At 47.8% G+C, this 24124-nt stretch overlaps 1 protein-coding gene across 2 annotated transcripts in view; it reads left to right on the top strand.

Annotated features, from left to right (window-relative positions):
* CEP89 (centrosomal protein 89) overlaps positions 1 to 24124 on the top strand; it is a 1224823-nt gene that overhangs the window by 719869 nt on the left and 480830 nt on the right. For both annotated transcript variants that reach the window (XM_078670561.1, XM_078670562.1), the window contains exon 13: positions 23413 to 23528. In XM_078670561.1, coding sequence (XP_078526687.1) covers positions 23413 to 23528 — 116 coding nt within the window. The remainder of the gene's footprint in view (positions 1 to 23412; positions 23529 to 24124) is intronic.

Genomic DNA, 24124 nt, shown 5'->3' with positions numbered 1-24124 from the left:
GTGGACGGTATAGCGGCACATGGGCGCTCTGAGGCCAAGACATTGATGACGGCACTTGCGGAGATGTGAGGGGCAGCAAGACGTGGCTGGTGGCCAAGAGACCTTTGGCTGGTGCGCGCGACAGGTGGCCTGGTGGGGTGGTGGCTGCCCTCCTGCGTGCGCTCTGGAAGAGTGGAAGAGTGGCACAGATCCTGTCGACTAGCCCAACCAACCAATGCTTGATTTGTGTGCATGAGTTCGGGGCCTGGCTGACGGGTTGGAGCAACTTAGCTGGTGACGTTGGGATCCTGCAGGTGGCCTGGGGGAGTTGCTGTCACTCTTTCTGCAGACGATCTTGACGGAGGGTGGCGCGCCTTGGAACCAGCCGGCTGGCCACATTGCGGAGGCCCAGCGAGCAGCTTGGGAAGGGTCTGGACGCACATCGGCGACCCAGGAGTGACGGAGGAAGGGTACTGGTGGACGAGACGGCTGGACTCCCTGTGAGTGTCCCTGATCGCCGCCCACGATGACGAGAGGAGAGAGCGGTAGCGGGTCTATGAAACATGGCCTTATTGACAAATTCACGGAGCCTGGTGGAGGGGCCGGGGTTGCGGGGGGCCATCAAAACCCGGGGCCAGACAACGCAGCGCTAATGGCAGCCATAACCCAATCCAGGGTTAAGTTAGATGCGAAAATTGGGGCTGTGGGAGCGGACGTTACCGTAATGCGTCAGGACTTGCGAAACGCTGTGGCCCGCATCACGGACGCAGAAACCAGAATCTCGGGAGTGGATGACGATGTGGCGCCCTGAAGCGCAAGGTCGCCAGCATGGAGAGTATCCAGAAGAACCTAGCACTCCAAGCAGAGGATGCGGAAGGGCGGGACCCGCGGAATAACCTGCGTTTTGTTGGGCTCCCGGAGGGCTGCGAGAAGGGCAACATGGAGAAATTCTTGGCCCAGTGGCTGGAGAGCTGGCTCCCTCCTGACTCCCTATCGCGATGCTTTGTGATAGAATGGGAGCACAGGGCTCTCGTCCAGAAGCCGCCCGTGGGGGCCCGTCCCCGGCCTGTAATTGCCGAATTGTTGAACTATCATGACCGTGACACCATCTTACAGCAGGCACGGGCGAAGGAACCCTTCCTGTATGAAAATCAGCGGATTCTTATTTTCCCGGACTATACGAGACTGGTGCAACAACAGAGGCAGTCGTTTATGGCAGCTAAGGCGCGCCTCCGGGACCTCAAGCTCCCTTATGCTTTGCTTTATCCGGCCTGACTGCGGGTGGTGTTCCAGTCTCGCACCCACTTCTTTGATACTCCAGAGGAGGTATTTCAATGGACCGATGAGACAGTGAAAGTGAGGGTGGGGTCAAAGGAAGCCCCTGATCCGTTGACAGTAGATCCCTGAACACCAGGCACACGAGCTGGGGAGACTTTGATATCAATGTGATTCTAAAGTGACCGGTATGCATGGGGCGCCACTGTACAGACGCTCTGGGAGAGAGCCGCGGTAGATGAGACTCTTGGTACATGATGAATGTGATGTTTGTGGGGCAGTGGGGTGGGGGGAGATGTTTAGGGGCGGGACCCCCTTTCCCCCGTGCTTTGGGGCCTGTTTAGTGGGAGTTGGGTATATGGGCAGTTTGAGGGGGATCCATTGGTACGGACGGCCTCAGGTCCTAGGTTTGGGGCCTGGAGCTGTCTCTACCGCGACAGGTACTTCAGTGTTTTTGAGGTATGGGGGTGGGGGTTGGGAGTGGGGGGGGGCAGTTTTTAGTGTTGACGGGGGGGGTTTGTTTGGGTCGAGTCGCACGATAGTTGGGGGGTCTTCATGGTTCAATTGTATGCACCTCTGTGGCCCATCATCTGGCCATTTCCTTGCCTTGTTTCCGGATGGCAATTGCAGAGATTAGGGCTTTAGGTCCCAGGACATCCCTTCGAGTCCTTAGCTGGAATGTGCGGGGAGTATTGGACAAGGTTAAGAGGGGGGCTGTGTTGCGGAAGGCGAAAAGGGAGCGCGCAGATGTCCTGTTACTGCAGGAAACCCACTTGCTAGGCAATGAGACACTTGCTTACAGCGTTTTGGCTACCAACAGGTTTACCATGCGGGTTTTGTCAGAGGATCCTGGGGGGTGGCCATATTGGTGCACCGCAGACTCTCCTATGTTCACTCCACTTAATGGGTTGATCCGCAGGGCAGGTATATATTTATTAGAGGTATGGTGGGAGAGGAGACCCTGGTGCTGGGCAGTGTATATGCCCCACCTCCTTTGCAATGGTTTGCGTTGGTGGAGAAGTTATTTGCAGTCTGGGCTGATATTCCTGAGACACCAGCGGTGGTAGGGGGGGACTGGAATGATGTCATGGATGGACTGGTAGACCAATGTAGGCCTGGGGGTGGGCGGTTAGCTGGAATATCCACAAAACTAAGGAATATGGTTCGCAGTCTTGACTGGGTGGACACGTGGCGCTATTTACATGCACGTGGGCGGGAATACACATACCTGTCCACAAATCCTTCTCTAGAATAGATTACATATTTGTCCCTCGAGCGACTATTGGCAGGGTGGAGTCGCGGCTGTACTGTCGCGGGGGCTCTAGGATCATTCCCCTGTCACCATAGAATTCACCCTTGATAGAGAGCGACAGCCATTCCGATGGCGCCTCTCTACATGGCACCTTCAGAACGAGGACTATCAGAAACACATGGGGGAGGCCATAGCGCACTTTTGGGTTGAGAATGTTGGATCTGTCACGGATGCGGGGACGGTGTGGGAGGCCCTGAAGCCCACGTTACGGGGAGTAGGCATTGCGTGGTGTGCGGCTGCGCGCCGGCAGCGTAGGGCAGGCTTGGTCCGGGCCGCAGCAGACATTGAGACCCTGGAGCGCCGCTGTAGTGTGGACGGCGACAGCCAGGCGGTGGGGCAACTCCTCTTGCAACAGCAATCTTATGCGTCCCTGCTGCCGGACGAGGCGCGTCAGGTATGGCTGGCGACGCGCAGCAGGATTTATCAGTGGGGGGACAAGTCGGGGAAGATGTTACATCGGCTCTGCCAAAATACGTTCCAGGCGCAGACCCTACCAAGACTCCTGGATGCTGCGGGGGACCCGATCACGGGCCCGCGGGAGCTGGCTGACAGCTTTGCGACATATTACGCTGCTCAATATGCCCCGAACGAGTGCCTCCCGGCAGACATGGTAGACAAATTGCTGATTTGCCACCACGAGCGGTGACGGACGAGGTACGTGAGCGCCTCGAGCTCCCACTGACGGAGGAAGAATTGGGAGGGGCCTTGGGGGAGCTTAACACCGGGAAGGCTCCAGGACCCAATGGGTTTCCAAGCGAGTTCTATAAGAAATATCTGAAAGAGACACGTTAGTGATAGATTCCTTACCTTAGACTATCCCCAGGCGTCAGACTGGATCCGAAAATATTTGCGTAGCAATACCCCTGCGTGCCGGCAGGTGTCGTCCGCGGCTCCGCGTCCGTCGTCGGCGTCGATAGCGCCGGAATGACGTAGTCTGAGTACTTAGACGCCGCCCATGCGCGCTGACGTCAGTTCTTCTTTTTTCCGCGCCAGCTAGCGCAGATCCGGAGAAGCTCTACCCCTTAGTCTTTTTTGACTAAACTTTTCGATCTTTTTGATCATTTTTCTACTCGAGGCTTCGACTCCGACGGTGCCGGTAGGGATGCCCGGGTTCAAACCCTGTTGCAAGTGCGACCAACTGATGTCGGTTACCGACCCCCATCGCCGTTGCCTGAAGTGTTTAGGCCTCGACCACGAGGATCTTACCTGCTCCGACTGCTGGGCCCTGACGTCGAAAGCTAGGCGGGAGCGGTCCCGCAAGCGGCTCGAGCTCCGGCAGTCGGCCCCGCGCCGCTCCAGGTCCCGGTCCCTCGGGAGGTCGAGGGACCGGTCGCGGGGTCGGAGCCCTCGCAGCTCCAGGAGTGGACATCGGTCGTTGGGATCCAAGTCCTCAGGTAAGAGGCATCAGAGGTCGGAGAGGCGTCATCGTTCCTCCAACCCACCCCTCGCTCGCACGATGCGGCCGGGGGTTCGGGTGACACCACCCACGCGGCTCCGACTGAGTCGCAGGCGTCGCCACCTGCCCCACACCTTCGGGTCCCTAGGCATGGCGGGACGCCGGAGGAGAACGAGCGGTACCTCATGGCCATGAGGTCCCTCCCTCCTCAGCCGGGTCCCGTTTGAGCGTTTTAAGGACTCCAGGGCTACGGCCAAGTCCTTGGGCCTCTCGGCCCCACGCCAGCAATCGGGTGCCTTTCGCTCCTTTCGTGGCCATGAAAGGGGCGCCCCCACACAAGCTGCCAGCAACGCACCGCAGAATGTTCAACAGCGTGGTGGTGGCCGTGGAAACCGCCGTAACGGCGGTCGGGGACAGCGGCGAGCCCAGTCCACACCTCCCTCCGCAGCAACTGCTCAAAACCTTCCTAGTCCGTGTTTTCAGGCCCATGTGACGCCAGTGGGTGGCAGGGTTCGCCATCACCTCTTCCACTGGCGCAATATCACGCCGGACGGGTGGGTGCTGCAAATCGTCCGAAGGGGCTACTCCCTCCCCTTCGAGGCGACCCCTCCAGCCATGCCACCGCAATGCCACCGTGTATCGGGGGATCATTTGCGACTTCTGCAGGAAGAAGTTATGGCCCTCTTGGCCAAGGGGGCCATCGAGCGCGTTCCTGGGCCAGAAGTAGGGTGTGGTTGCTCCTCCCACTACTTTCTGGTACCCAAGAAGGGCAAAGGGGGCCTACGCCCTATCTTGGACCTATGGAACGTCAACGGCTTCCTCCGGAAGGAGAAGTTCAAAATGCTGACACTAGTTCAAGGTCCTAGCTGCTCTGGACCCAGGAGACTGGATGGTAACGTTGGACTTGCAGGACGCTTATTTCCACATCCCCGTCCTGCCGGCCCACCGGCGCTACCTGCGGTTCACGGTTGGCCACGAGCACTTTCAATTTACCGTGCTCCCCTTCGGCCTTACCAGCGCCCCACGGGTGTTCACAAAGGTGATGGCGGTGGTCGCAGCTCATCTGCGCAGGTTAGGGGTTTCAGTCTTCCCCTACCTCGACGACTGGTTGTTGAAGGCGGGTTCGCCCCAGACAGTCGTCAGCCACCTCCAGACGACGGCAGACCTCCTGCATCAGCTGGGGTTTTCCATCAATGTGCCGAAGTCACACCTGTGCCCCTCTCAAAAGCTCCTCTTCATTGGAGCGGTTCTCGACTCGGCGCAGTTTCGGGTTTATCCCCCCTAACAGCGGGTCCGGGATATTCAGGCTATGATTCCACTCTTTCGTCCTTTATCCCGGGTCTCCGTCAGGTTGACGCTGAGGCTTCTGGGGCTGATGGCCTCCTGCATCCTTCTGGTGCATCACGCTCGTTGGCGGATGCGGGCTCTGCAGTGGGACCTGAAGTTTCAGTGGGCCCAGCATCAAGGCAACCTTTCCGACCATGTCCTGATCTCGGAAGGCACTGCAAGACAGCTGCAGTGGTGGCTCACGGACCGTGATTGGGTCAGTGGCAGATCCCTCTCCCTTCCCCAGCCGGAGCACGTAGTTGTGACGGACGCGTCCCTCCAGGGCTGGGGAGGCCAAATGGGAGAGGCGGAGATCAGAGGCCTCTGGTCTCTGGCGGAGGCCCGGCTCCACATCAACCTTTTGGAGTTGCGGGCGATTCGTCTAGCACTGAAAGCATTCCTCCCCTCTGTCTGGTGGAGTGTAGTGCAGGTGTTCACGGACAACACCACCGCCATGTGGTACTGCAACAAACAGGGCGGGGTGGGGTCGTGGACCCTTTGCCAGGAGGCTCTGCGCCTCTGGCAGTGGCTGGGACGCCAGGGCGTGACCCTGGTGGCTCAACACCTGGCAGGTTCTCTGAACGCCAGGGCGGACGAGCTCAGCCGTCGTTGCATGATGGATCACGAATGGCGTCTGAACTCGGACGTGGCGCAAGGCCTCTTTCAGCGATGGGGAGAGCCTTGGTTAGATCTATTCGCCACCGAAGAGAACGCGCAATGTCATCAGTTCTGCGCGTTGGAATTTCCAAGGCGGCACTCGCTCAGAGACGCTTTTCGTCGCGAGTGGAGTTGCGGTCTATTGTACGCCTTTCCGCCAATACCACTTCTGCCCAGAGTGCTGAAGAAGATCAAGCGCGACCGGGCACATGTCATCCTTGTGGCTCCGGACTGGGCACGAAGGTACTGGTATCCAGAGCTACTCAGTATGTCAGTCGATCCCCCGGTTCGTCTGCCTCTTCAGGAGGACCTTCTGTCGCAGCAGCAGGGGACGATCCTCCACCCGAACCTGTCCAGTCTCCACCTCCATGCTTGGAGATTGAGCGGCGGCAGTTGAGGCCATTTGACTTGCCTCCTGAAGTCTGTAACGTCATTCTGGCAGCCAGGCGTCCATCCACAAAGTCGGTATACGCCTGCAGGTGGAATAGATTTGTGGCATGGTGCACAGCAAAGGCTGTGGATCCTCTTGCTGCCCCTCTCTCTGAGGTTCTTCTCTTCCTTCTTTCTCTTGTCCAGCAGGGCTCTGCTCTGGGCACTATCAAGGGCTACCTTTCTGCCCTTTCAGCCTTTCTAAGGCTGCCTGATCAACCTTCTTTGTTCAAGTCCCCTATTGTAAATCGTTTTCTTAAGGGCATCACACACACCTTCCCTCCTGTTCCGTTTGTGATGCCTCAGTGGGACTTGAATCTTGTTCTTACGTTTCTGATGTGCGCTCCCTTTGAGCCACTTCACAACTGTCCTCTCCGCCTTCTTACTTTGAAGACTGCTTTCCTGGTTGCCATCACCTCTGCCAGGAGAGTGAGTGAGCTCCAGGCCCTTTCTTGTACTCCTCCTTTCCTTGCTGTCCATCCGAACAAGGTTGTGTTGCGTACTAAGCCATCTTTCCTGCCCAAGGTTGTCACGGCCTTCCACATCGGGCAATCTATCACCTTGCCAACCTTCTTCCCGCCACCGCATCCCTCTAAAGAGGAAGAGCGGCTCCACCGTTTGGACCCAAAACGTGCGCTCTCATTCTATTTGGATCGCACACGCCAGTTACGGGTGGATGACCAACTCTTTGTTGGTTACGTGGGCGCTAAGAAGGGGAAAGCGGTGCACAAGAGGACCATCTCCCGGCGGATCATCTTGTGTATCCAGGCATGTTACTCCTTGGCTAAAAAGGAGCCCCCTGTTGGATTGCGGGCTCCTTCCACCCGAGCCACGGCGACTACAACTGCCCTGGGCCGGGGAGTGCCCTTACAAGACATCTGTCAGGCAGCTACTTGGGCCTCGCTGCACACGTTTGCAAGACACTGTGATGTATTCCTATAGGTACTGTATCGATTCCCCTATTCCTGACCCTGGTTTGGTTAATAATTAACTAGCAGCCATCCAACGGTGCAAAAACCGTTATCTGATTAAGCCACACCACGGCACAGAAGCGCGTTATCTGATTAGGTCATAACGCATGCCATCTAATTAGACAAGCGATATTCCTCCAGCCCCTGATAAGGCATACGGAGTTCTCAAAACAAATCAAACCTACAGCGACCTGGGAAATTCCCATAGCCATTGTTTTGATTTCACCGAGAACTTCAGTAAAAGAATGTGCGAACGAACCCGTTCATATGACATCCTTATTGACGTATATATGTCCATCCTTACGTCAATCTCGGCACCTTTCAGGTATAAATATTACCGACATTGCCTTAAGCAAACACATGCGGTGGTGACGAGATTGGAGCAGCGAGAGGTGCCGAGGAGCCCAGCAGAGAGCGAAGCCCACAGGTGCTGCCCCTCCTTCCTGACGCGCTGAGAACGAGACGCTGCCTTTCTCCTGCTGAGAAATCCAGCTCCGGCGCTTCCAAGCAGCCCTCGCAGGCAGCTGGAATATCAAGACCTGGGATAAGAGATACCAGCCCTCCACCATTCTAGATCTCAGGTACAGAACTGAATAACCCCTTGCAGAGAATTCTCGAGTCAGTCCCTTGGCAAAACAAACTTAACTTAAACTCCTACTTATCTACTCTCGCCCACGTATTAGGCTTAGGTCAAGTACACTGGGGTAGGCGTGGTTAGAAGCACCAGTTGAGTACGATTAGTCAAATGTATATATGTATGTATCTATTTTATCCATTTTAAGTATCATATGGCTAAGAAACCATATAAATGCTTTTACAGTATTATTTTATAATTCTGTCTTTACTGTATGCACTTTACTTAACTACAAGTATTGCAATAATAGCGATTCATTTCTCTTGTATGAGAAAAGAGACTGATCAATAAATAACATCTTATTGAACACGCCCGTCTCTTCCTTTTCTCTACAATCTGGTGAAACTAAGAATGCACTGAACTGACTGAGTAAAATAAGTTGTCTTTTGTTTTCACACGACTCTAGAGATACACTCTTGATTAGGGGAGAGCAAAGTTGTCATGTTCTATGGTTGTCAGAAACTAAATCCCTTCTTGTCTATCCAGGGAGGTTAAAATCCTCCTTGCCTATTCGAGAAAGTTTCTAGTGAACTCTGAGCTAGCTGGCAAACACAAAACTTTAAGTCTAATATCGTCGGTAGAAGACCTAGTTAACCTCTGCCCTAGGTCTATACTATTGAAGATATTATTCCAATGCGCAGAGCCTATTGGGATAATAGGAACTACACTACATGGCGCCCAACGTTTGGATAGGCGATAAAACTAACGCAAGACATTAGAGTAACTCAGTCGTGCTTTTTCACACAGACCCTTTTTCTCATAATACTCCAAAGACGTCTGGAGTGGGTGAAAGGTCATATCCGCCAAACCTCGCAGGAGGAAACTCCTATGTATGGTTCTTGGTTTACTCAACGTTGAAGGATACACTGTTCCAAAATATTGTGCATCTAATCTTTGTTTCCATAGAAACCTGATCTGCAAATAAATAAAATAATCTTCTTGATAATAGTATGTCAGAAACTGAAGAAGAAAGGGAGACAGCTAGATTAGCAACTGAACTCCTAGCAGCTGACAATACTCTGCTGCAAAATGACCCAGATATAATACTCATCCCGGTCAACATAAGAAAATCTATAACCTTAAAACTTATAGAAAATGGACTGACACCAAGAGGTGGTACAGTCATATTCGTAATTGAGGCACACGAATATCGGCAGACAGAGGTATTCTATTCATGGATAAACTTTCCAGCAGCAAACGCTGTAACAAAGAACTTCCACTATTACAAAATAGAGGAACCTCCTAATGAGTACACTCCTTTCGAGGAGGTGGAAATACCACTCAAATTCCAAGAGCACCTGCTCTTGTTTAATGGCGCCCTAAAACATAATAATCACATCACCAGGCTCGGTCCACTAGGCAGACCGGGAGCAACGTGGCCGGTCCTAGCCGGATACACACCACATCCAGACATTGAAGAAATGCCAGCACCAGATCTTTTAGCACAGCTAAAACAATTAATAAAAATACATAGACAATTAGTCCGATATGTAATGCGGACTTCAACAATCCAACCAGCAATTAAAATTCCACAGCTGACCACTCATCAGGGGAACACAAATAAAATTACACCACAGAACATACAGTCCTGTCTAGGTAAAGTACCCGCAAAACGGGAACAAATTCCTTTCTGGCTAGCACAAAAAATCACTCAAATAGAGGCGGTGTTTCCAGATACCACCCCTGTTGAGAAACATAGGATTCTGACTATCTGTCTTCCAATGGGAATCGCACCACATGTGGAGGACTGTGACACTTGGGGAACAGTCTTTGCTTCCATTTACACAAAAACACATGGTGTACCATCCATGTCAGTAATACCAGATGTGCTAAAACAGATTCAAGATGAATACGGTCCAGAACCCGCCTTAACTCTCGGTATGAAACTACTGAAAGATTTCAAGCAGGTCTCTGCAATATTATTATCCAACATAAAGGGAGAAGCAGCAAATGTGGCGATTCGCCAGAGGTTAAAAGAGACAAATATAGCAGACCAACCATCTGAAATTGCCAGAATCATAGAAAAATCCTATGAAGAACTAGGAAGAGATAGTTTGGGTGGAATACCAGTGAAACCCCAACTAGTTGAAAGTCCTGAAAAGGTATTTATAAAAAAGAATTTAAACACTCAAAAAAAGAGCTGGGATGGAAATAAGCAATCCAATCCTAAAGAAAAAAGATTCCAGTCCAGAGGAAGGTCTCCTTGGCGGAGAGAAAGATCTCCGAACCAAGGATGCAAGTCTCCCCAAAGGGAGCCCTCTGTGAAAAAATACAACCTTAGAAATAGGGATAATATAAAAAAACCTGATAGATATCAAGATATTGATACACGTCCCTCTCAATCTTTTCAGACTTCCTCGCAGAAATCGGAAAGAAGAGGACGATCAGAACACAGGGAAGAGCACGTCAAGTCCAAAGACAAAGAACCTGCTCATCTGAATAAAAAATTACAATTCCCAAAAAAGAAGGTAGCCAGTATTAAAGTAATCAACAATGCCGAGAATACTGAGGACACAGCTGAAAAACGGAGAATGGGCTCAGACAATGCTAGACAGCGCAGCAGAAGTGAGCATAGCTCGCAAAGTCCTTATGAATCATCTGGAGACAGTGGACACGAATGAATACATTCAGGTGGAAACTGCAGATACCAGAGTTAGCAAACCTCATAAAATATATGAAATAACATTGCGTATAGAGGGGGATAAAACTAGAAAAATAAGGGGTCTATTTTGGGATAATCTCTCCAAGGGCTATGACATCCTTCTAGCTGAACGAGACTGGCCTCCAGAGTTTGTCAGGGAGTGCCCACATGGCGAAGAAATAATTATGCCTGCCTTCTCAAACCATATTCCAATTCATAAAAAATATACACTTGCAAGAAAGTGGGCAGTAGCTCAAGCCCCTGCCTTATATAAAAATCATGTGGGATGGGATGAGGACTCTCCTCCTCACAAAATCCAGTTAAAATCACAACCTACTGCACAGAGGCAATACCCGATTAAGCAAGAAGCTAAAAAACAGGTAAAAGAGATCCTAGATCAACTTGAATACCAGGGGGTGATTGAAACTTGCACCTCACAAATGAACAACCCTTTGTTTCCTGTCTCCAAACCAGACAATTCATATCGTCTAGTTTTGGACTACAGACACCTAAACTCATGTTGCAAAACATTTGCAGTACAAAACTCGTTTCCTGTCTCCAAACCAGACAATTCATATCGTCTAGTTTTGGACTACAGACACCTAAACTCATGTTGCAAAACATTTGCAGTACAAAACTCGCATAGTGCTGCACTAATGAATAACATAGTGCGCAAAAAATACAAAACCACATTAGACATTTCTAATGGATTCTTTAGTCAAAATATAGCACCAGAGAGCAGATATTTGACGGCGTTCTCAATAAATGGCACGCAAAAAAAATTCTGTCATTTGCCCCAGGGGTTCAAAAACAGCCCAGGATTATTCTCAGCGAGAGTAACAGAATTACTACAAACATATGACGAGGCATTATCTTATGTCGACGACATCTATCTAACAGATGATGACTTGGATACTCACTTGAAGAGAGTGAACACCATAATACTTGGGTTCGCAGCAGAGGGTTACAAATTCAACTTTAAAAAGTCAAGAATTGCCCATCTAACAGTCCTGTTTTTAGGATATGAACTATCAAGTGAAGGCAAAAGCCTGGCCGACCATTTCCTAGAGAAATGTGCTGTAATCCAAGCACCTAGAACACTGAAAAACTTACAATCAATTCTAGGCTTCCTAAATTTCGGAAGAACTTACATTATAAATTATGCAGAGAGAATTAAACCTCTCTATGATCTAATAAAACCAGATTTTAAAAGAATCAATTGGACTCAAAAACACACAGAAATTTTGAGATCTTTACAAACAGACATGTTAGTTAAAACAAAACTACAAACACGTGACAACACACGCAACCTTGTGATTCGAGTCATCCCAGGAAGATGCGGATTCACATACCTGACCTCTAATGAGGGAGAGAAGGTACCAATAGCATACAAATCACATTTGTACACAAAAGCTGAAATGAAATTTAGCCCAACGGAAAAAATTCTGACCGCGGTACAGACTGCTGTAGCAAAGGAGCGGGCCCTAGCACAGGGTAAACGAATAATTATCATGACACCTATACCAGCCCTAGAGGCGGTAACAAAGGCAAGCATATTCCGAATGCTAAAGCACTCCATCCGAGGTGGATACAGTGGGCTAACTCTCTTGCTGCAACAGACGTGGTATACAAATTTGATCCCAATTTAAAAACACAAGAATTTCTCCAATATGAATTCGAATGTCCTCCGCCGACCGAAATTCTGCCTCTAGAACATTACGGCTGCATAATATATACAGACGGATCAGCACAACCCGCAGTGGGGGGTAAGCAAGCCTACAGTGCTGCGTGCGCGATTGTTAGAGGTCGCTGGCACGAAGGAAAATTTAAACCAGTGGGCACTAAAACGCAATCTCTGGGAGACTGTACAGCTCAAAGAGCAGAACTACTGGCATTCAAGATGGCGCTTGAAAATGCCGATCGAGAATTCCCCACACTTATTGTGTGCGATTCGTATTACTGCGTCCAATCTTACAATGAATACTTGCAGATCTGGGTTCAGAATGGTTTTAAAGATGCAAAAGGTGGCACAATCAAACATAAAATGCTTTGGGAACAAGTAGTTCTTTTGCAAAAGGAACTACAAAAGACTCACGTGATACATACACTGAGTCATCAGCGTGATGGCGTTCTCGTTGCAGGGAATTCATTGGCTGACGAAGCAGCGAAGGCAGCAGTGCAAACGGCTTCCGTAGCTGCTATCACCCGGTCAAAAACAAAAATAGACAGCGAAATATTACAGGCTGTCAGCGCTACAGTAAAAGATGCGATAGAAACACTCCCGAAAGGCTTTCCAGTAAAGTACTCATACATAACTGATGCAAATAATGTTCCGTTTGCTCGAATCCCTGGAGTGGGGGATAGGGCAATTCCAAACATGGAACATAGGTTAGGACTCATTATAGCGGCACACGAAGGACTGGCTTCTGTACATGCTGGTGTTTCAGCCACAGTGTCATTATTAACACAAAGATACTGGTGGCCACAAATGAGAAGACAAACAAGGAACTATGTTCTAGAATGTGAAATATGTCAAAGAATGAAAGTATCAACAGTGAAACGACCAGCACAGACGCACCTTCTAATCTCAGATAAACCATTAGCCTGTATTTACCTGGACCACTGCGGTCCCTTACGAAGGGACGGCAACTATAAATATATCATGGTCGCAGTGGATTCATGCACGAGATTCATATGGATGTGGCCCCAGCGATCGGCTGACGCCAGAACTGTTATAAAAGATTTGCGAGTCTTTATCGGCACATACGCAATTGGCATGCTGCATTCCGATCAAGGTCCTGCTTTTAGCTCTCGAGCTTATAAGGAGGCCATGACCGGCATGGGCATTGCATTGCGGTATTCTTGTCCATTTCATCCTGAGGGAAACGGAATCGTAGAAAGAAAAAACCGTGACATAAAGCAATCTATAACAGCAAAGGTATTAGGTTCGGGAGCTGGGTGGGTCAAACATTTAATAAGTGTCCAACGTAGTCTAAATAACCTGCCAAGGAATTCTCTGAAAGGGTTCAGTCCGTACGAACTATTGTTCGGGACTAGAATGATGATCCAAGATCTTGATAGTCAGACTTCAGTGGTTAAAAACAAAAACTTTGATATCAAAGATCGTTTGGCTATTTTGCAGGACTTAAATGAAACAAGAAAAGACCTGAGCAACATAAAGTTGAAACAACAGCCAACAACCACTGAAGAAAAACCACCTGTCCCAGCAAGGCCTGTCTGGATACCAAAAGTCGGGGATCTGGTCAGAGAAAAGATCGCGGTAAAGAAGGAATTTGGGCCTTCTTACAGAAAAGCAGTTCCTGTCTTGTCTATCAACGGGACAAGATCAGTAGCACTACCGCCCCTTGCTGGTAAAAAGGAGAACCGAGTCATATCCATCGACCTGGTAAAACCACAATCATGTGGCCGATAACAAACAGTAGGCCAAGTGGACTCCCAAGAAGTAGCAGAACACCAATGTTTGCTACGAATACAGAGGTTCAAACTGAAAGACTGATCACATTTGGAAAATCTACAGTGAAACAACAAGGACTATGCAACAAAGCAATGGAACTTGAACCTCTTAAAACCCAAATCAAAGCTTTTCATCAAGAAACAACAACCTATGATGATGTAACTACAGACTTTGCTAATGAAACAAAGCAAAATCCAAAAGCAATTGGAACAATTGACAGAACAGCATCCGGCTACTTCATCAACTTCGATGATTCATCTGAAGATCTGAGTGAACCTAAGAAACAGCCATCAACAAAAACTTTTAAAGATAAAGCTAAGGAACTTTTTCAACAGCTGAAAGAAACCTATCTGATTTCTCCATGGATTGAATTTTGGGTGACCTTCGGTGCATTTATCCTCATTCTTTGCTCATCATGGTACTATGCTTGGGACATTTCATTGAAGGAAAATATGCTTAAATGGACACAGGAAGCCAGAAAATCAACTTGGTCCTTAAACCACACACATCTTCACACATCGAGAAAAGAGAACTTTCTTCAGTGAAATTCACAGCCAATCCTATACCAGGCGGTGTAGCATGGGACAAAACTCATTATGAAATCTATGGTCCGGTTGAAATCCTGAAGTATCCACACCAATTCAAGATCTCATTGAGTGACTTTGTAAAACCAAGCACATTTGCTGATGATTGGGACTTTGAAAGTATTAATGATATGATGTCTGATCTTGTGATGTCTGCTAAATTCACAGAACATGATTATTTGCAGGGTTCGTCTAATTATGATCAGATGTTCTGCTACAACCACTATGGTAACCATTATCTACATAAATCTGCACAACCTAGGAATGTTTTAAATTATAACCAATGGGAACATTGTGCTACTCCTCCAAAAGATAGCTCGAAAACATTTTATGATAAATATTCATACTTTTCAGGGTTTAACACAAGTAATACAGAAACATTTTATTTCAAATTGTCAAATAAGACAGGTATGAAGACCATGCTAACAAACACAAAATTGATATATTCCGATTCATTTTTTGAGCAAATGAATACATTTGGGTTTGATTTCTGGAACAATAATATTGAAACAAAAACAGTTTGGGGTACAAGAGATTGGCAAGTACAAGGTATAGAATCATTGTTTAGAGCCTGCATGATCCCAGAACAAATTATATTTTTGAACGACACTATTCAACAAACTACCTGTCTTGGCTTAGCCAAAATCAAAGATTTGAACAAACCGTCTATTCCAAAGCCAACAGTGAACAGTAATAGCTCTATAGATGTTGAGATAGACGTAAACCATATATTAAACCAAAACAGAACACATCCTGAATGGAAAAAATGGTTGATCTGGCCCACAGATACAAATAACTGTCAAGACAGATTCCTGAACAAAATACAGGGGTTCACATTGACTAGGCCAGACCCTAGATATTCCCAAAGACAACATCCAGGGATAGTAACCACCTACAGCGTGGGCAAGCTCTGCCTTCAATGGCTACAAACGTCCACACTGGCTGAAATTAAGCAACACCTAACTTTACTTACAGAAGGTGCTGACTTGCGTGATTTTATTATGGGACCACGCAAACAGCGTCAAAAACGTTTCATAGCGGCCTCTATATATGCAGCTTATAACGAAGTCTGGAAAGTAACTCAAATTGAGACAGCAGAAAAAATACGGGAGATTGACCGTATTAATTTGGAAAAATCACTTTCTGTGGTGGACAATGGGTTAATGACTCTGTCCTCCAGAATATATTCTCTGGACAGCATTGTGTCTTCAGCAATCGATATAATATCGCAAGACTTACTGATGTTACAACACGGTCAGTCCCAATTGCGTTCTATTGTACAGCTTGGCTGGACGTTACAAAATCTGCGTTCTGGCTATGTGCCTTGGCGTTTAATCAACACAACGTCATTATTTAATATCTTTAACCTTACTGATAAACAAATCAGTTTGGCACAGAAGGGTGCTGACTATACAATTCTGAGCATTGAAAAACTAGAGAGATTACCATTGACAAGGTCAGAACGACCTGTCATTGAATGGATAATACATGGAATATTAAATATTCCGATAACTACTTTCCAGTTTCAATTCTGCCAAAAATATTTACAGGCAGGCCAGTATGAAAGGTTGGGTAAAGGGTACATCAAGTCAATATGGAACTTGCCCTATACACACGAATGTGTCAGTAATAAAGGCCAGAAAGTGTTTCTCAGTGGCGATAATTGTGCAAGATCACTAAGCGGTACACTTCTGTGTCAGGGTATTAGTTTGCATGGAGCCTGTGAAGGGACTTCAAATAACCTTTCATGTTACCAGCTAGGCACACCTGCAACACGAATAGAACCATTCTTTAGGAGACTCTCGAACTGGAGTTACATTCTAATAGTAGATCGCAGATGTTGTAGTTTGCTGCCCGGAAAACCTTATCTCATAACCGTGACTAGGAAGGTCATGTGCTGTGAACGAGTATTGTTCCCTAACGATTCTCCAGACAGGGAGGCAAGGTTATGGCCAGATTTGAAAATTGCTTCTATTCGAATTGATACTTTAAGCAGAATGAAGACTGTGCTCCTACAGACGCCGACTAGGCTAACGTCATCAAAAGAAACGTATGATCTCCAAGTTGCAAGGACAACGGCAGAGATTCATTCATTGTTATCAACTAATTCCCCCATACATTTCGCAGAAATACTGAACGAAATCTTAAATATTTCTGATACCAGTGGTGTCTTATGTGTATTTAAGACAGTGTTTTCAGGAGCTTTAACACCATTCAAAGCCATCCTGGGTATTTTTCCAGATTTTGTCCATTCAATTTTTGGCGGACTTCCTCTCCTTTTGGGACTAGTGGCAGGCTTCCTATTTTTGATCCTGTTATTTCGCTATGGCAAACCATGTCACAGACAAAACACCTGCGACAAGGGAAGAAATGATCCTAGCCATTGGCTACCGGGACCGCATAACTAAAGTCCTTGGACTAGCACGGCTTCGGGACCTGAACATGACTTGGTCTCTTTCATTTAGACCAATGTGGCAAAGTTGTGTTATGCCTGTATTAAGGTGCTTGCTATGCGGCGAAGAATGCGTGTTGGACACCTGTCTGGCACTACAATCGGATGTGCCAATGGACGCAGATACCTTGTTGGGTCCGGTAACGGCTCATGCATTGTGCTGTCCCCAGCGGCTACCAATCCTGATGACGGCATTCGTGGAGACTTCACCACTACGATTGAGGAGTAGTGAAGTACAAGATGAAAGCAGCATCGATCAGGTACGACCTTCAGTCAGCTATGCTGATCAAAACATCAATGGAGGCAATCATGCTCAGGCTCATGAATGCATGGTAACAACTTTTTCCGAGTTAGTGGAACTTACGCAAGAAGCTGTTGACAGTTTTTTCAACAGTCTAAATGATATGATGTTTTCACCAGAGCAGCAGGAATAACTTTGAGCAAATTGGCACTCGGAGTTCCCTACATCCTGAATTTGGCCTTCAACTTTTTAAAAAAAAGCGATATGAAAAATTTTCTCATCAGTTTGTTCAGACTGCAAGAACCTTTTTTCCCCAATTCCAAAATATTTACGATTTTTTGGGACACTTATCTTCTGCTTAAAGTAGACATTATTCTTAGAGAACTGAATTTCTATTTTAGGTAGTCACGAGACATTAGCTATCCTCTAGCACTCTCATACAAAACTTTATGATTGTGATGAAATGGTCTCGCACTTTTTTTTCTGTATTAAGAGCCATTTCATGTGTGGTTTTCGCATTTTATTCATGCTGAATTTTAAAATATGCGTTATATGTTTAGCATTATTAGACTGCTTGTGCATATAGTACACGTGATAGTACATGTGCTTGTGTTTCGTATATTTCATAATTCCAATTTTCGGAATACATATGAATGTATTTTGGGGTGGTACGGTATACACAAACGCTACTGGGTTTACTATGCCTAGATTTGTAAATATGGACATAGTCTACGTGGAGTGGGTGTGATGTATTCCTATAGGTACTGTATCGATTCCCCTATTCCTGACCCTGGTTTGGTTAATAATTAACTAGCAGCCATCCAACGGTGCAAAAACCGTTATCTGATTAAGCCACACCACGGCACAGAAGCGCGTTATCTGATTAGGTCATAACGCATGCCATCTAATTAGACAAGCGATATTCCTCCAGCCCCTGATAAGGCATACGGAGTTCTCAAAACAAATCAAACCTACAGCGACCTGGGAAATTCCCATAGCCATTGTTTTGATTTCACCGAGAACTTCAGTAAAAGAATGTGCGAACGAACCCGTTCATATGACATCCTTATTGACGTATATATGTCCATCCTTACGTCAATCTCGGCACCTTTCAGGTATAAATATTACCGACATTGCCTTAAGCAAACACATGCGGTGGTGACGAGATTGGAGCAGCGAGAGGTGCCGAGGAGCCCAGCAGAGAGCGAAGCCCACAGGTGCTGCCCCTCCTTCCTGACGCGCTGAGAACGAGACGCTGCCTTTCTCCTGCTGAGAAATCCAGCTCCGGCGCTTCCAAGCAGCCCTCGCAGGCAGCTGGAATATCAAGACCTGGGATAAGAGATACCAGCCCTCCACCATTCTAGATCTCAGGTACAGAACTGAATAACCCCTTGCAGAGAATTCTCGAGTCAGTCCCTTGGCAAAACAAACTTAACTTAAACTCCTACTTATCTACTCCCGCCCACGTATTAGGCTTAGGTCAAGTACACTGGGGTAGGCGTGGTTAGAAGCACCAGTTGAGTACGATTAGTCAAATGTATATATGTATGTATCTATTTTATCCATTTTAAGTATCATATGGCTAAGAAACCATATAAATGCTTTTACAGTATTATTTTATAATTCTGTCTTTACTGTATGCACTTTACTTAACTACAAGTATTGCAATAATAGCGATTCATTTCTCTTGTATGAGAAAAGAGACTGATCAATAAATAACATCTTATTGAACACGCCCGTCTCTTCCTTTTCTCTACAATCTGGTGAAACTAAGAATGCACTGAACTGACTGAGTAAAATAAGTTGTCTTTTGTTTTCACACGACTCTAGAGATACACTCTTGATTAGGGGAGAGCAAAGTTGTCATGTTCTATGGTTGTCAGAAACTAAATCCCTTCTTGTCTATCCAGGGAGGTTAAAATCCTCCTTGCCTATTCGAGAAAGTTTCTAGTGAACTCTGAGCTAGCTGGCAAACACAAAACTTTAAGTCTAATATCGTCGGTAGAAGACTTAGTTAACCTCTGCCCTAGGTCTATACTATTGAAGATATTATTCCAATGCGCAGAGCCTATTGGGATAATAGGAACTACACTACAACACTACTGTCTCGACAGCCAAGTCCGGAGGGATGGCTTCTTTGGCCGTTCTGTCCTCCAGGACTTTCTGGTGTGATTATTGGTTCGCAGACCCACCACCGGGGTTGGTATTGCTGGGGTATCTATTCTAAGGTAAGGAATCTATCACTAACGTGTCTGTTTCAGATGCACAAGTTACTACTTGTGTAACGATAGATCTGTAAGAGACATTAGTTAGTGATAGATTCCTTACCGATCCACCCATCCTCCCCGTTCTGCGAACCGATATCTAGGGTTAAGGTCATCCCCTTTCAGGGCCCTAGTTTCATGGCACCAGTGTTGGTTCTATCATGGCTCTGCGTATCTGGCGCGGAAAAGCTGTGTATCAGAACTGAGGTCATTCCGGCGCTAACGACGCCGACGACGGACGCGGAGGCGGAGCCGTGGACAACGCCTGCCGGCGCGCAGGGGTATTGCTACGCAAAATTTTTCGGATCCAGTCTGACGCCTGGGGATATTCTAAAACTTGTGCACCACCTACAGCTAGGTGCGCATTATAAGGCGGCACTAAAAGAAGCCAGGGAACGTGGCAGCCTCCCTGCAGATTGGAGACATGCGGAGGTGGTGGTTTTCCACAAGCCGGGCAGGTCTCCGGAGCAGCATGCGTCCTACCCACCCATATCTCTCCTAAACGTGGAGGCTAAGATTTTGGCTAGGGCGCTGGCCAACCGTCTCCTGCCCCACATTGCGGGACTCGTCCACCCAGACCAGGCCGGGTTCATGCCCAATAGGGCGACTAGACACAATATTCGCAGGGCCCATGTGGCGGTGGCGGCAGTTCGAGATACCGGGGAGCAAGCGGCTCTTCTCCTCGTGGACATGGACAGGGCCTTCGATTCCCTGAGCTGGGTCTACCTCTTTGCGCTTCTGCCTCAGCTTAACTTAGGGCCTCATTTCCTGTCATATTTGCGACTCTTGTATACAGACTTGACAGCCTTGGTTAGGGTAGCGGGGGCCATTTCCTCTAAATACTCTATTAGGCGAGGCACTAGGCAGGGCTGCCCCCTCGCGCCGTACCTGTTTGCCTTGGCAATGGAGCCGTTGGCGGCTTGGGTGCGCATAGATGCGCAGCTTCGTGGTTTTGAATGGGAGCTGGGCCCATCGGATAGAATTGCCCTCTATGCTGTTGATGTCCTGTTCTTTCTTACAAACCTTGGCAGGTCGGGCCGCGTCTACTTGAGATTATGCAGATATTTGGCGAAACCTCCGGACTATATCTGAATCCTCGTAAGTTGACCCTGTGGGTGTTGGGGGGGCATTCTGGGCTGGGGGACTGGGCATCCACGCTACAGGTAGCGGTTGGGGGTATTAAATACCTGGGAGTGTTTATTTCTGAGGTTCCTACGATATCCTGGGAGCGCAACGAGGTGCCAGTTTGGGATCGGGTCCTGACTGAGATGAAGACGTCCCGGATGCCCCTTACTATTTATTATTTACAACAAGGGGTGGTGATGGACAGAGTCTCTGAATTAAGCAGAGTACTCTCACCCAGTCAAGAGATCAGGGCTAGATCCAACACCGTTTTTTAGCTCATTGCACCATCCCAGTTTCAGAACCTGGCTGTATGCAAATTAGTCTGTCCCTGGCCCAGTGCATCATGGGAACAGGGCAGACCAGACTACAAAAGCCAATTCTTACACTGAGTCCCTTACTATTTATGGCAGGTTGGCCATCTTTGAAATGGTAGCCCTTCCCCGATTGCTCTATCAATTACAGAACCATCCCTACCCGATCTCACCCCATTGGTTCCGGCAAGTTGATTCGGCGTTGGGGCAGTTTCTTTGGGCTGGAGGAGCGGTGCGGGTAGCGCTGCGCACCTGTTTTCTATCAACCTACTGTGGCGGGCTGGCGACCTCCGATATCCTATCATACTACCAGGCCTCCCATCTCCTAGTCCTGAATGAATGGTGGTATAGGGATAGGGGGGACCTGGCGTACGCCCTGGAACGCCACCTTATGGGCTCCCACACCCCGCATACGGTCTTGTAGGCGGCTCAGCTGCCGAAGACGTTGCCTCCGGCCACCCAGGTGGTGTTTCGGATCTGGAGGCAGGCACTACATCGCATGGGATGGTGGGGCACGTTGACGGAGGAGACCCCGTTATGGCATAATGGACGTCTACCTGCTCTGGCGTCTCTCCTGGGCTTCAGGGGCTGGGATGATATTGGAATATCGACCCTAGGAAATGTAATGTCAGGTACAACACTTAAATCCTTCCAAAATCTACGTGACTAGTATGATATGCCCCAATCCCAATTCTTTAAATATCTGCAATTCCGCCATGCCATCACACCAAGCCTGGAAGGCCTTGATTCCCTCCCAGAATTTAGTCTGTTAGAGGCCAAGGTCTTTATGGGAGACCTAGGGGACAAAAAGATATCTCGCATTTATCAAACGCTAGTTACACATTGCTCCACTACACTGCTGAAGCTCCGGGAGTCCAGGGAGAGGGATGTGGGGGCACTGGAGGAGGAGGACAGGCGGGAGGCGCCGGCGGCCCCTAGAGGTGCGGCCATAGCGATGCGCTTGCGGCTCATCCTATTCAAATACTTGCATAGGGTCTACTTTACAAAGGGAGAGACTGTGGCGGGCCAGCCTCATTGCCTCCCCAGACTGTCTCCGGTGTGGTAGGGAGTTGGGGACATTGATCCACACGGTGTGGAGTTGTAGCTCACTGGCTAGGTTCTGGAATGGGGTGTGGGACTGTATGTCCGAGGTCCTAGGGTGGGAACTCCCTCACACACCGCAATTAGGTCTGCTGCATGTGTTGGAAGGGGTGGGGGGGTAACATTTATAAGAGACATTTACTGTTGCTGGGCCTAACCCTGGCCAAAAGAGACATAGCCAAAGCGTGGAAAGATCCCCGAGCTCCCTCGGTCCTGAGGTGGAAGAAGGGGCTGGACTTTTGTATGGGGCTGGAATGCCCACGAAAACATCACAAGATATGGAAGCGCTTTGCAGATTATCGGGGCCTGTGGCTGGAGCCTCCGGTGGAACGGGAGGTTGGCCTGGAGGTATTATAACTGGGCCAAAATGGAGGGTGTGTATGCATTACCAGAACGAAGATTAGTTTTTGGAAACTGTGAGATGATGTCGTGCGACCGGGATGGGGGGGATCCGGGTGGGGGGCAGGGGGGATGGAGGGTTGGGGGGGGGTGCTATTGTTAAGTTTGATGCAACCTTTGGACTTAAAACGATGTATGGATTGCCAATTCTTTGATGTTGTGTACCTGATTGGCAGTTAACCCCGGAGTGCGGGGTGCAGCGCTATGTGTGCAATCTGTCAATAAAAATCAGTTTTCAAAAAAAAATTACATAACAATGAAGTATATGCAATACAAACTTTACAGGCATTCAGCAGGCTAAAAGGAATATGCATCATGGGTGTCAGAAGGATTGTGGCTGTGATTTGTAGTAGCATATACTCAGTCTCCCATTGCAGGTCTCCCTCTGCATGTCCATAAATATCCTTATTTCCTATCTGCCAGATGGAGGCAGCACCGATAGTCTCAAAAAGTACCTGTGTTCAGTATTTAGGTGAACTATAATGTTCTAATGAAGCCCTGGGAATCTTTTATCTTGCTCTATCAGGAGCCAATGGGAGACAGCAAGCAAGTATATTAAGTTGAAGAGTAAAGGTCCACAATACACGTATAACCTCTCCACTCTATAATGTCTGTGAATGTAACATCCACATGTAGGGATTCAATAATGACGTATGCATTGATATCTTAGGCTTAAATGAGTTCCAAAACAAAAGTGTTCAAGGCATTTCTCAAGTAGGCAACATATTCCCAGCTTGTATGATTTTGAGATTCTGGACTATATTGGCAGGCATTTGTAATATGTGTTACTACAGAAGTTTGTAGGGCTTCAATAAATAATTATTTTTTTGCATTTTGTAGGCGACAGCTGCAGGCACAAGCAAATCTGGTCTTGGATGAAAACGAGGTTTTAATGAAGCAATTTGAGGTTCAGCAAGCCAAAGCTAAGGAGAGCCACAATCGTCATATACAAGAAGGTAATACGACCAAATTATATTTTTATGATGGAATATGTATTTTCTTGCTGTGACATTCCTTGCTAATTATTTTTACCTTGTTTTTAGTTTCTCAATAACTTTCCTAACATTGGAATACACAATACTTAATTTGTAATAGAATAAATGCCAATGACCAAAGCTGTGAGCAAAAAGTTGTGGCCTGCTCTATTAAACATCAGCAAGCGGAATACCAAGTCTGCATCGGCTTGATCTTACCCCAGGGGTCTTTAATCACTGCCAGACCCTCCCTTCCCCTTTATCTACTCTTGGAGGTACCTGCTTTCTCCCTTTGTGACTGTTTTTCCGTCTGTCCTTCTTCATATTCCTGCTGTGCACATTTTTCACTTTCTTGCTATCTGGCAATGTCTGAAGGGGAAACAAAGTGTCGGACCCCAAATATGAGTTCCGGTGGCCTCCACTGGCAATCACCAACTCAAATTAAGCACTGGGAATGGATCATATAAAAGCAAATTTAAAAACGCTGTTGTTTGTTCTTTGGCGTACATTAATAGCCCATACGTATTTCTGAATATAAACAAAGCATTGTACATAACAATGTAGGTTTATAAGGAGAA

Source organism: Lissotriton helveticus, chromosome 12 (assembly GCF_964261635.1).
Source record: "Lissotriton helveticus chromosome 12, aLisHel1.1, whole genome shotgun sequence".
In the NCBI taxonomy this organism is placed as follows: Eukaryota; Metazoa; Chordata; class Amphibia; order Caudata; family Salamandridae; genus Lissotriton; species Lissotriton helveticus.
The sequence above is the reverse complement of the archived record's forward strand: the minus strand, read 5'-3'. Positions and strand labels throughout refer to the sequence as shown.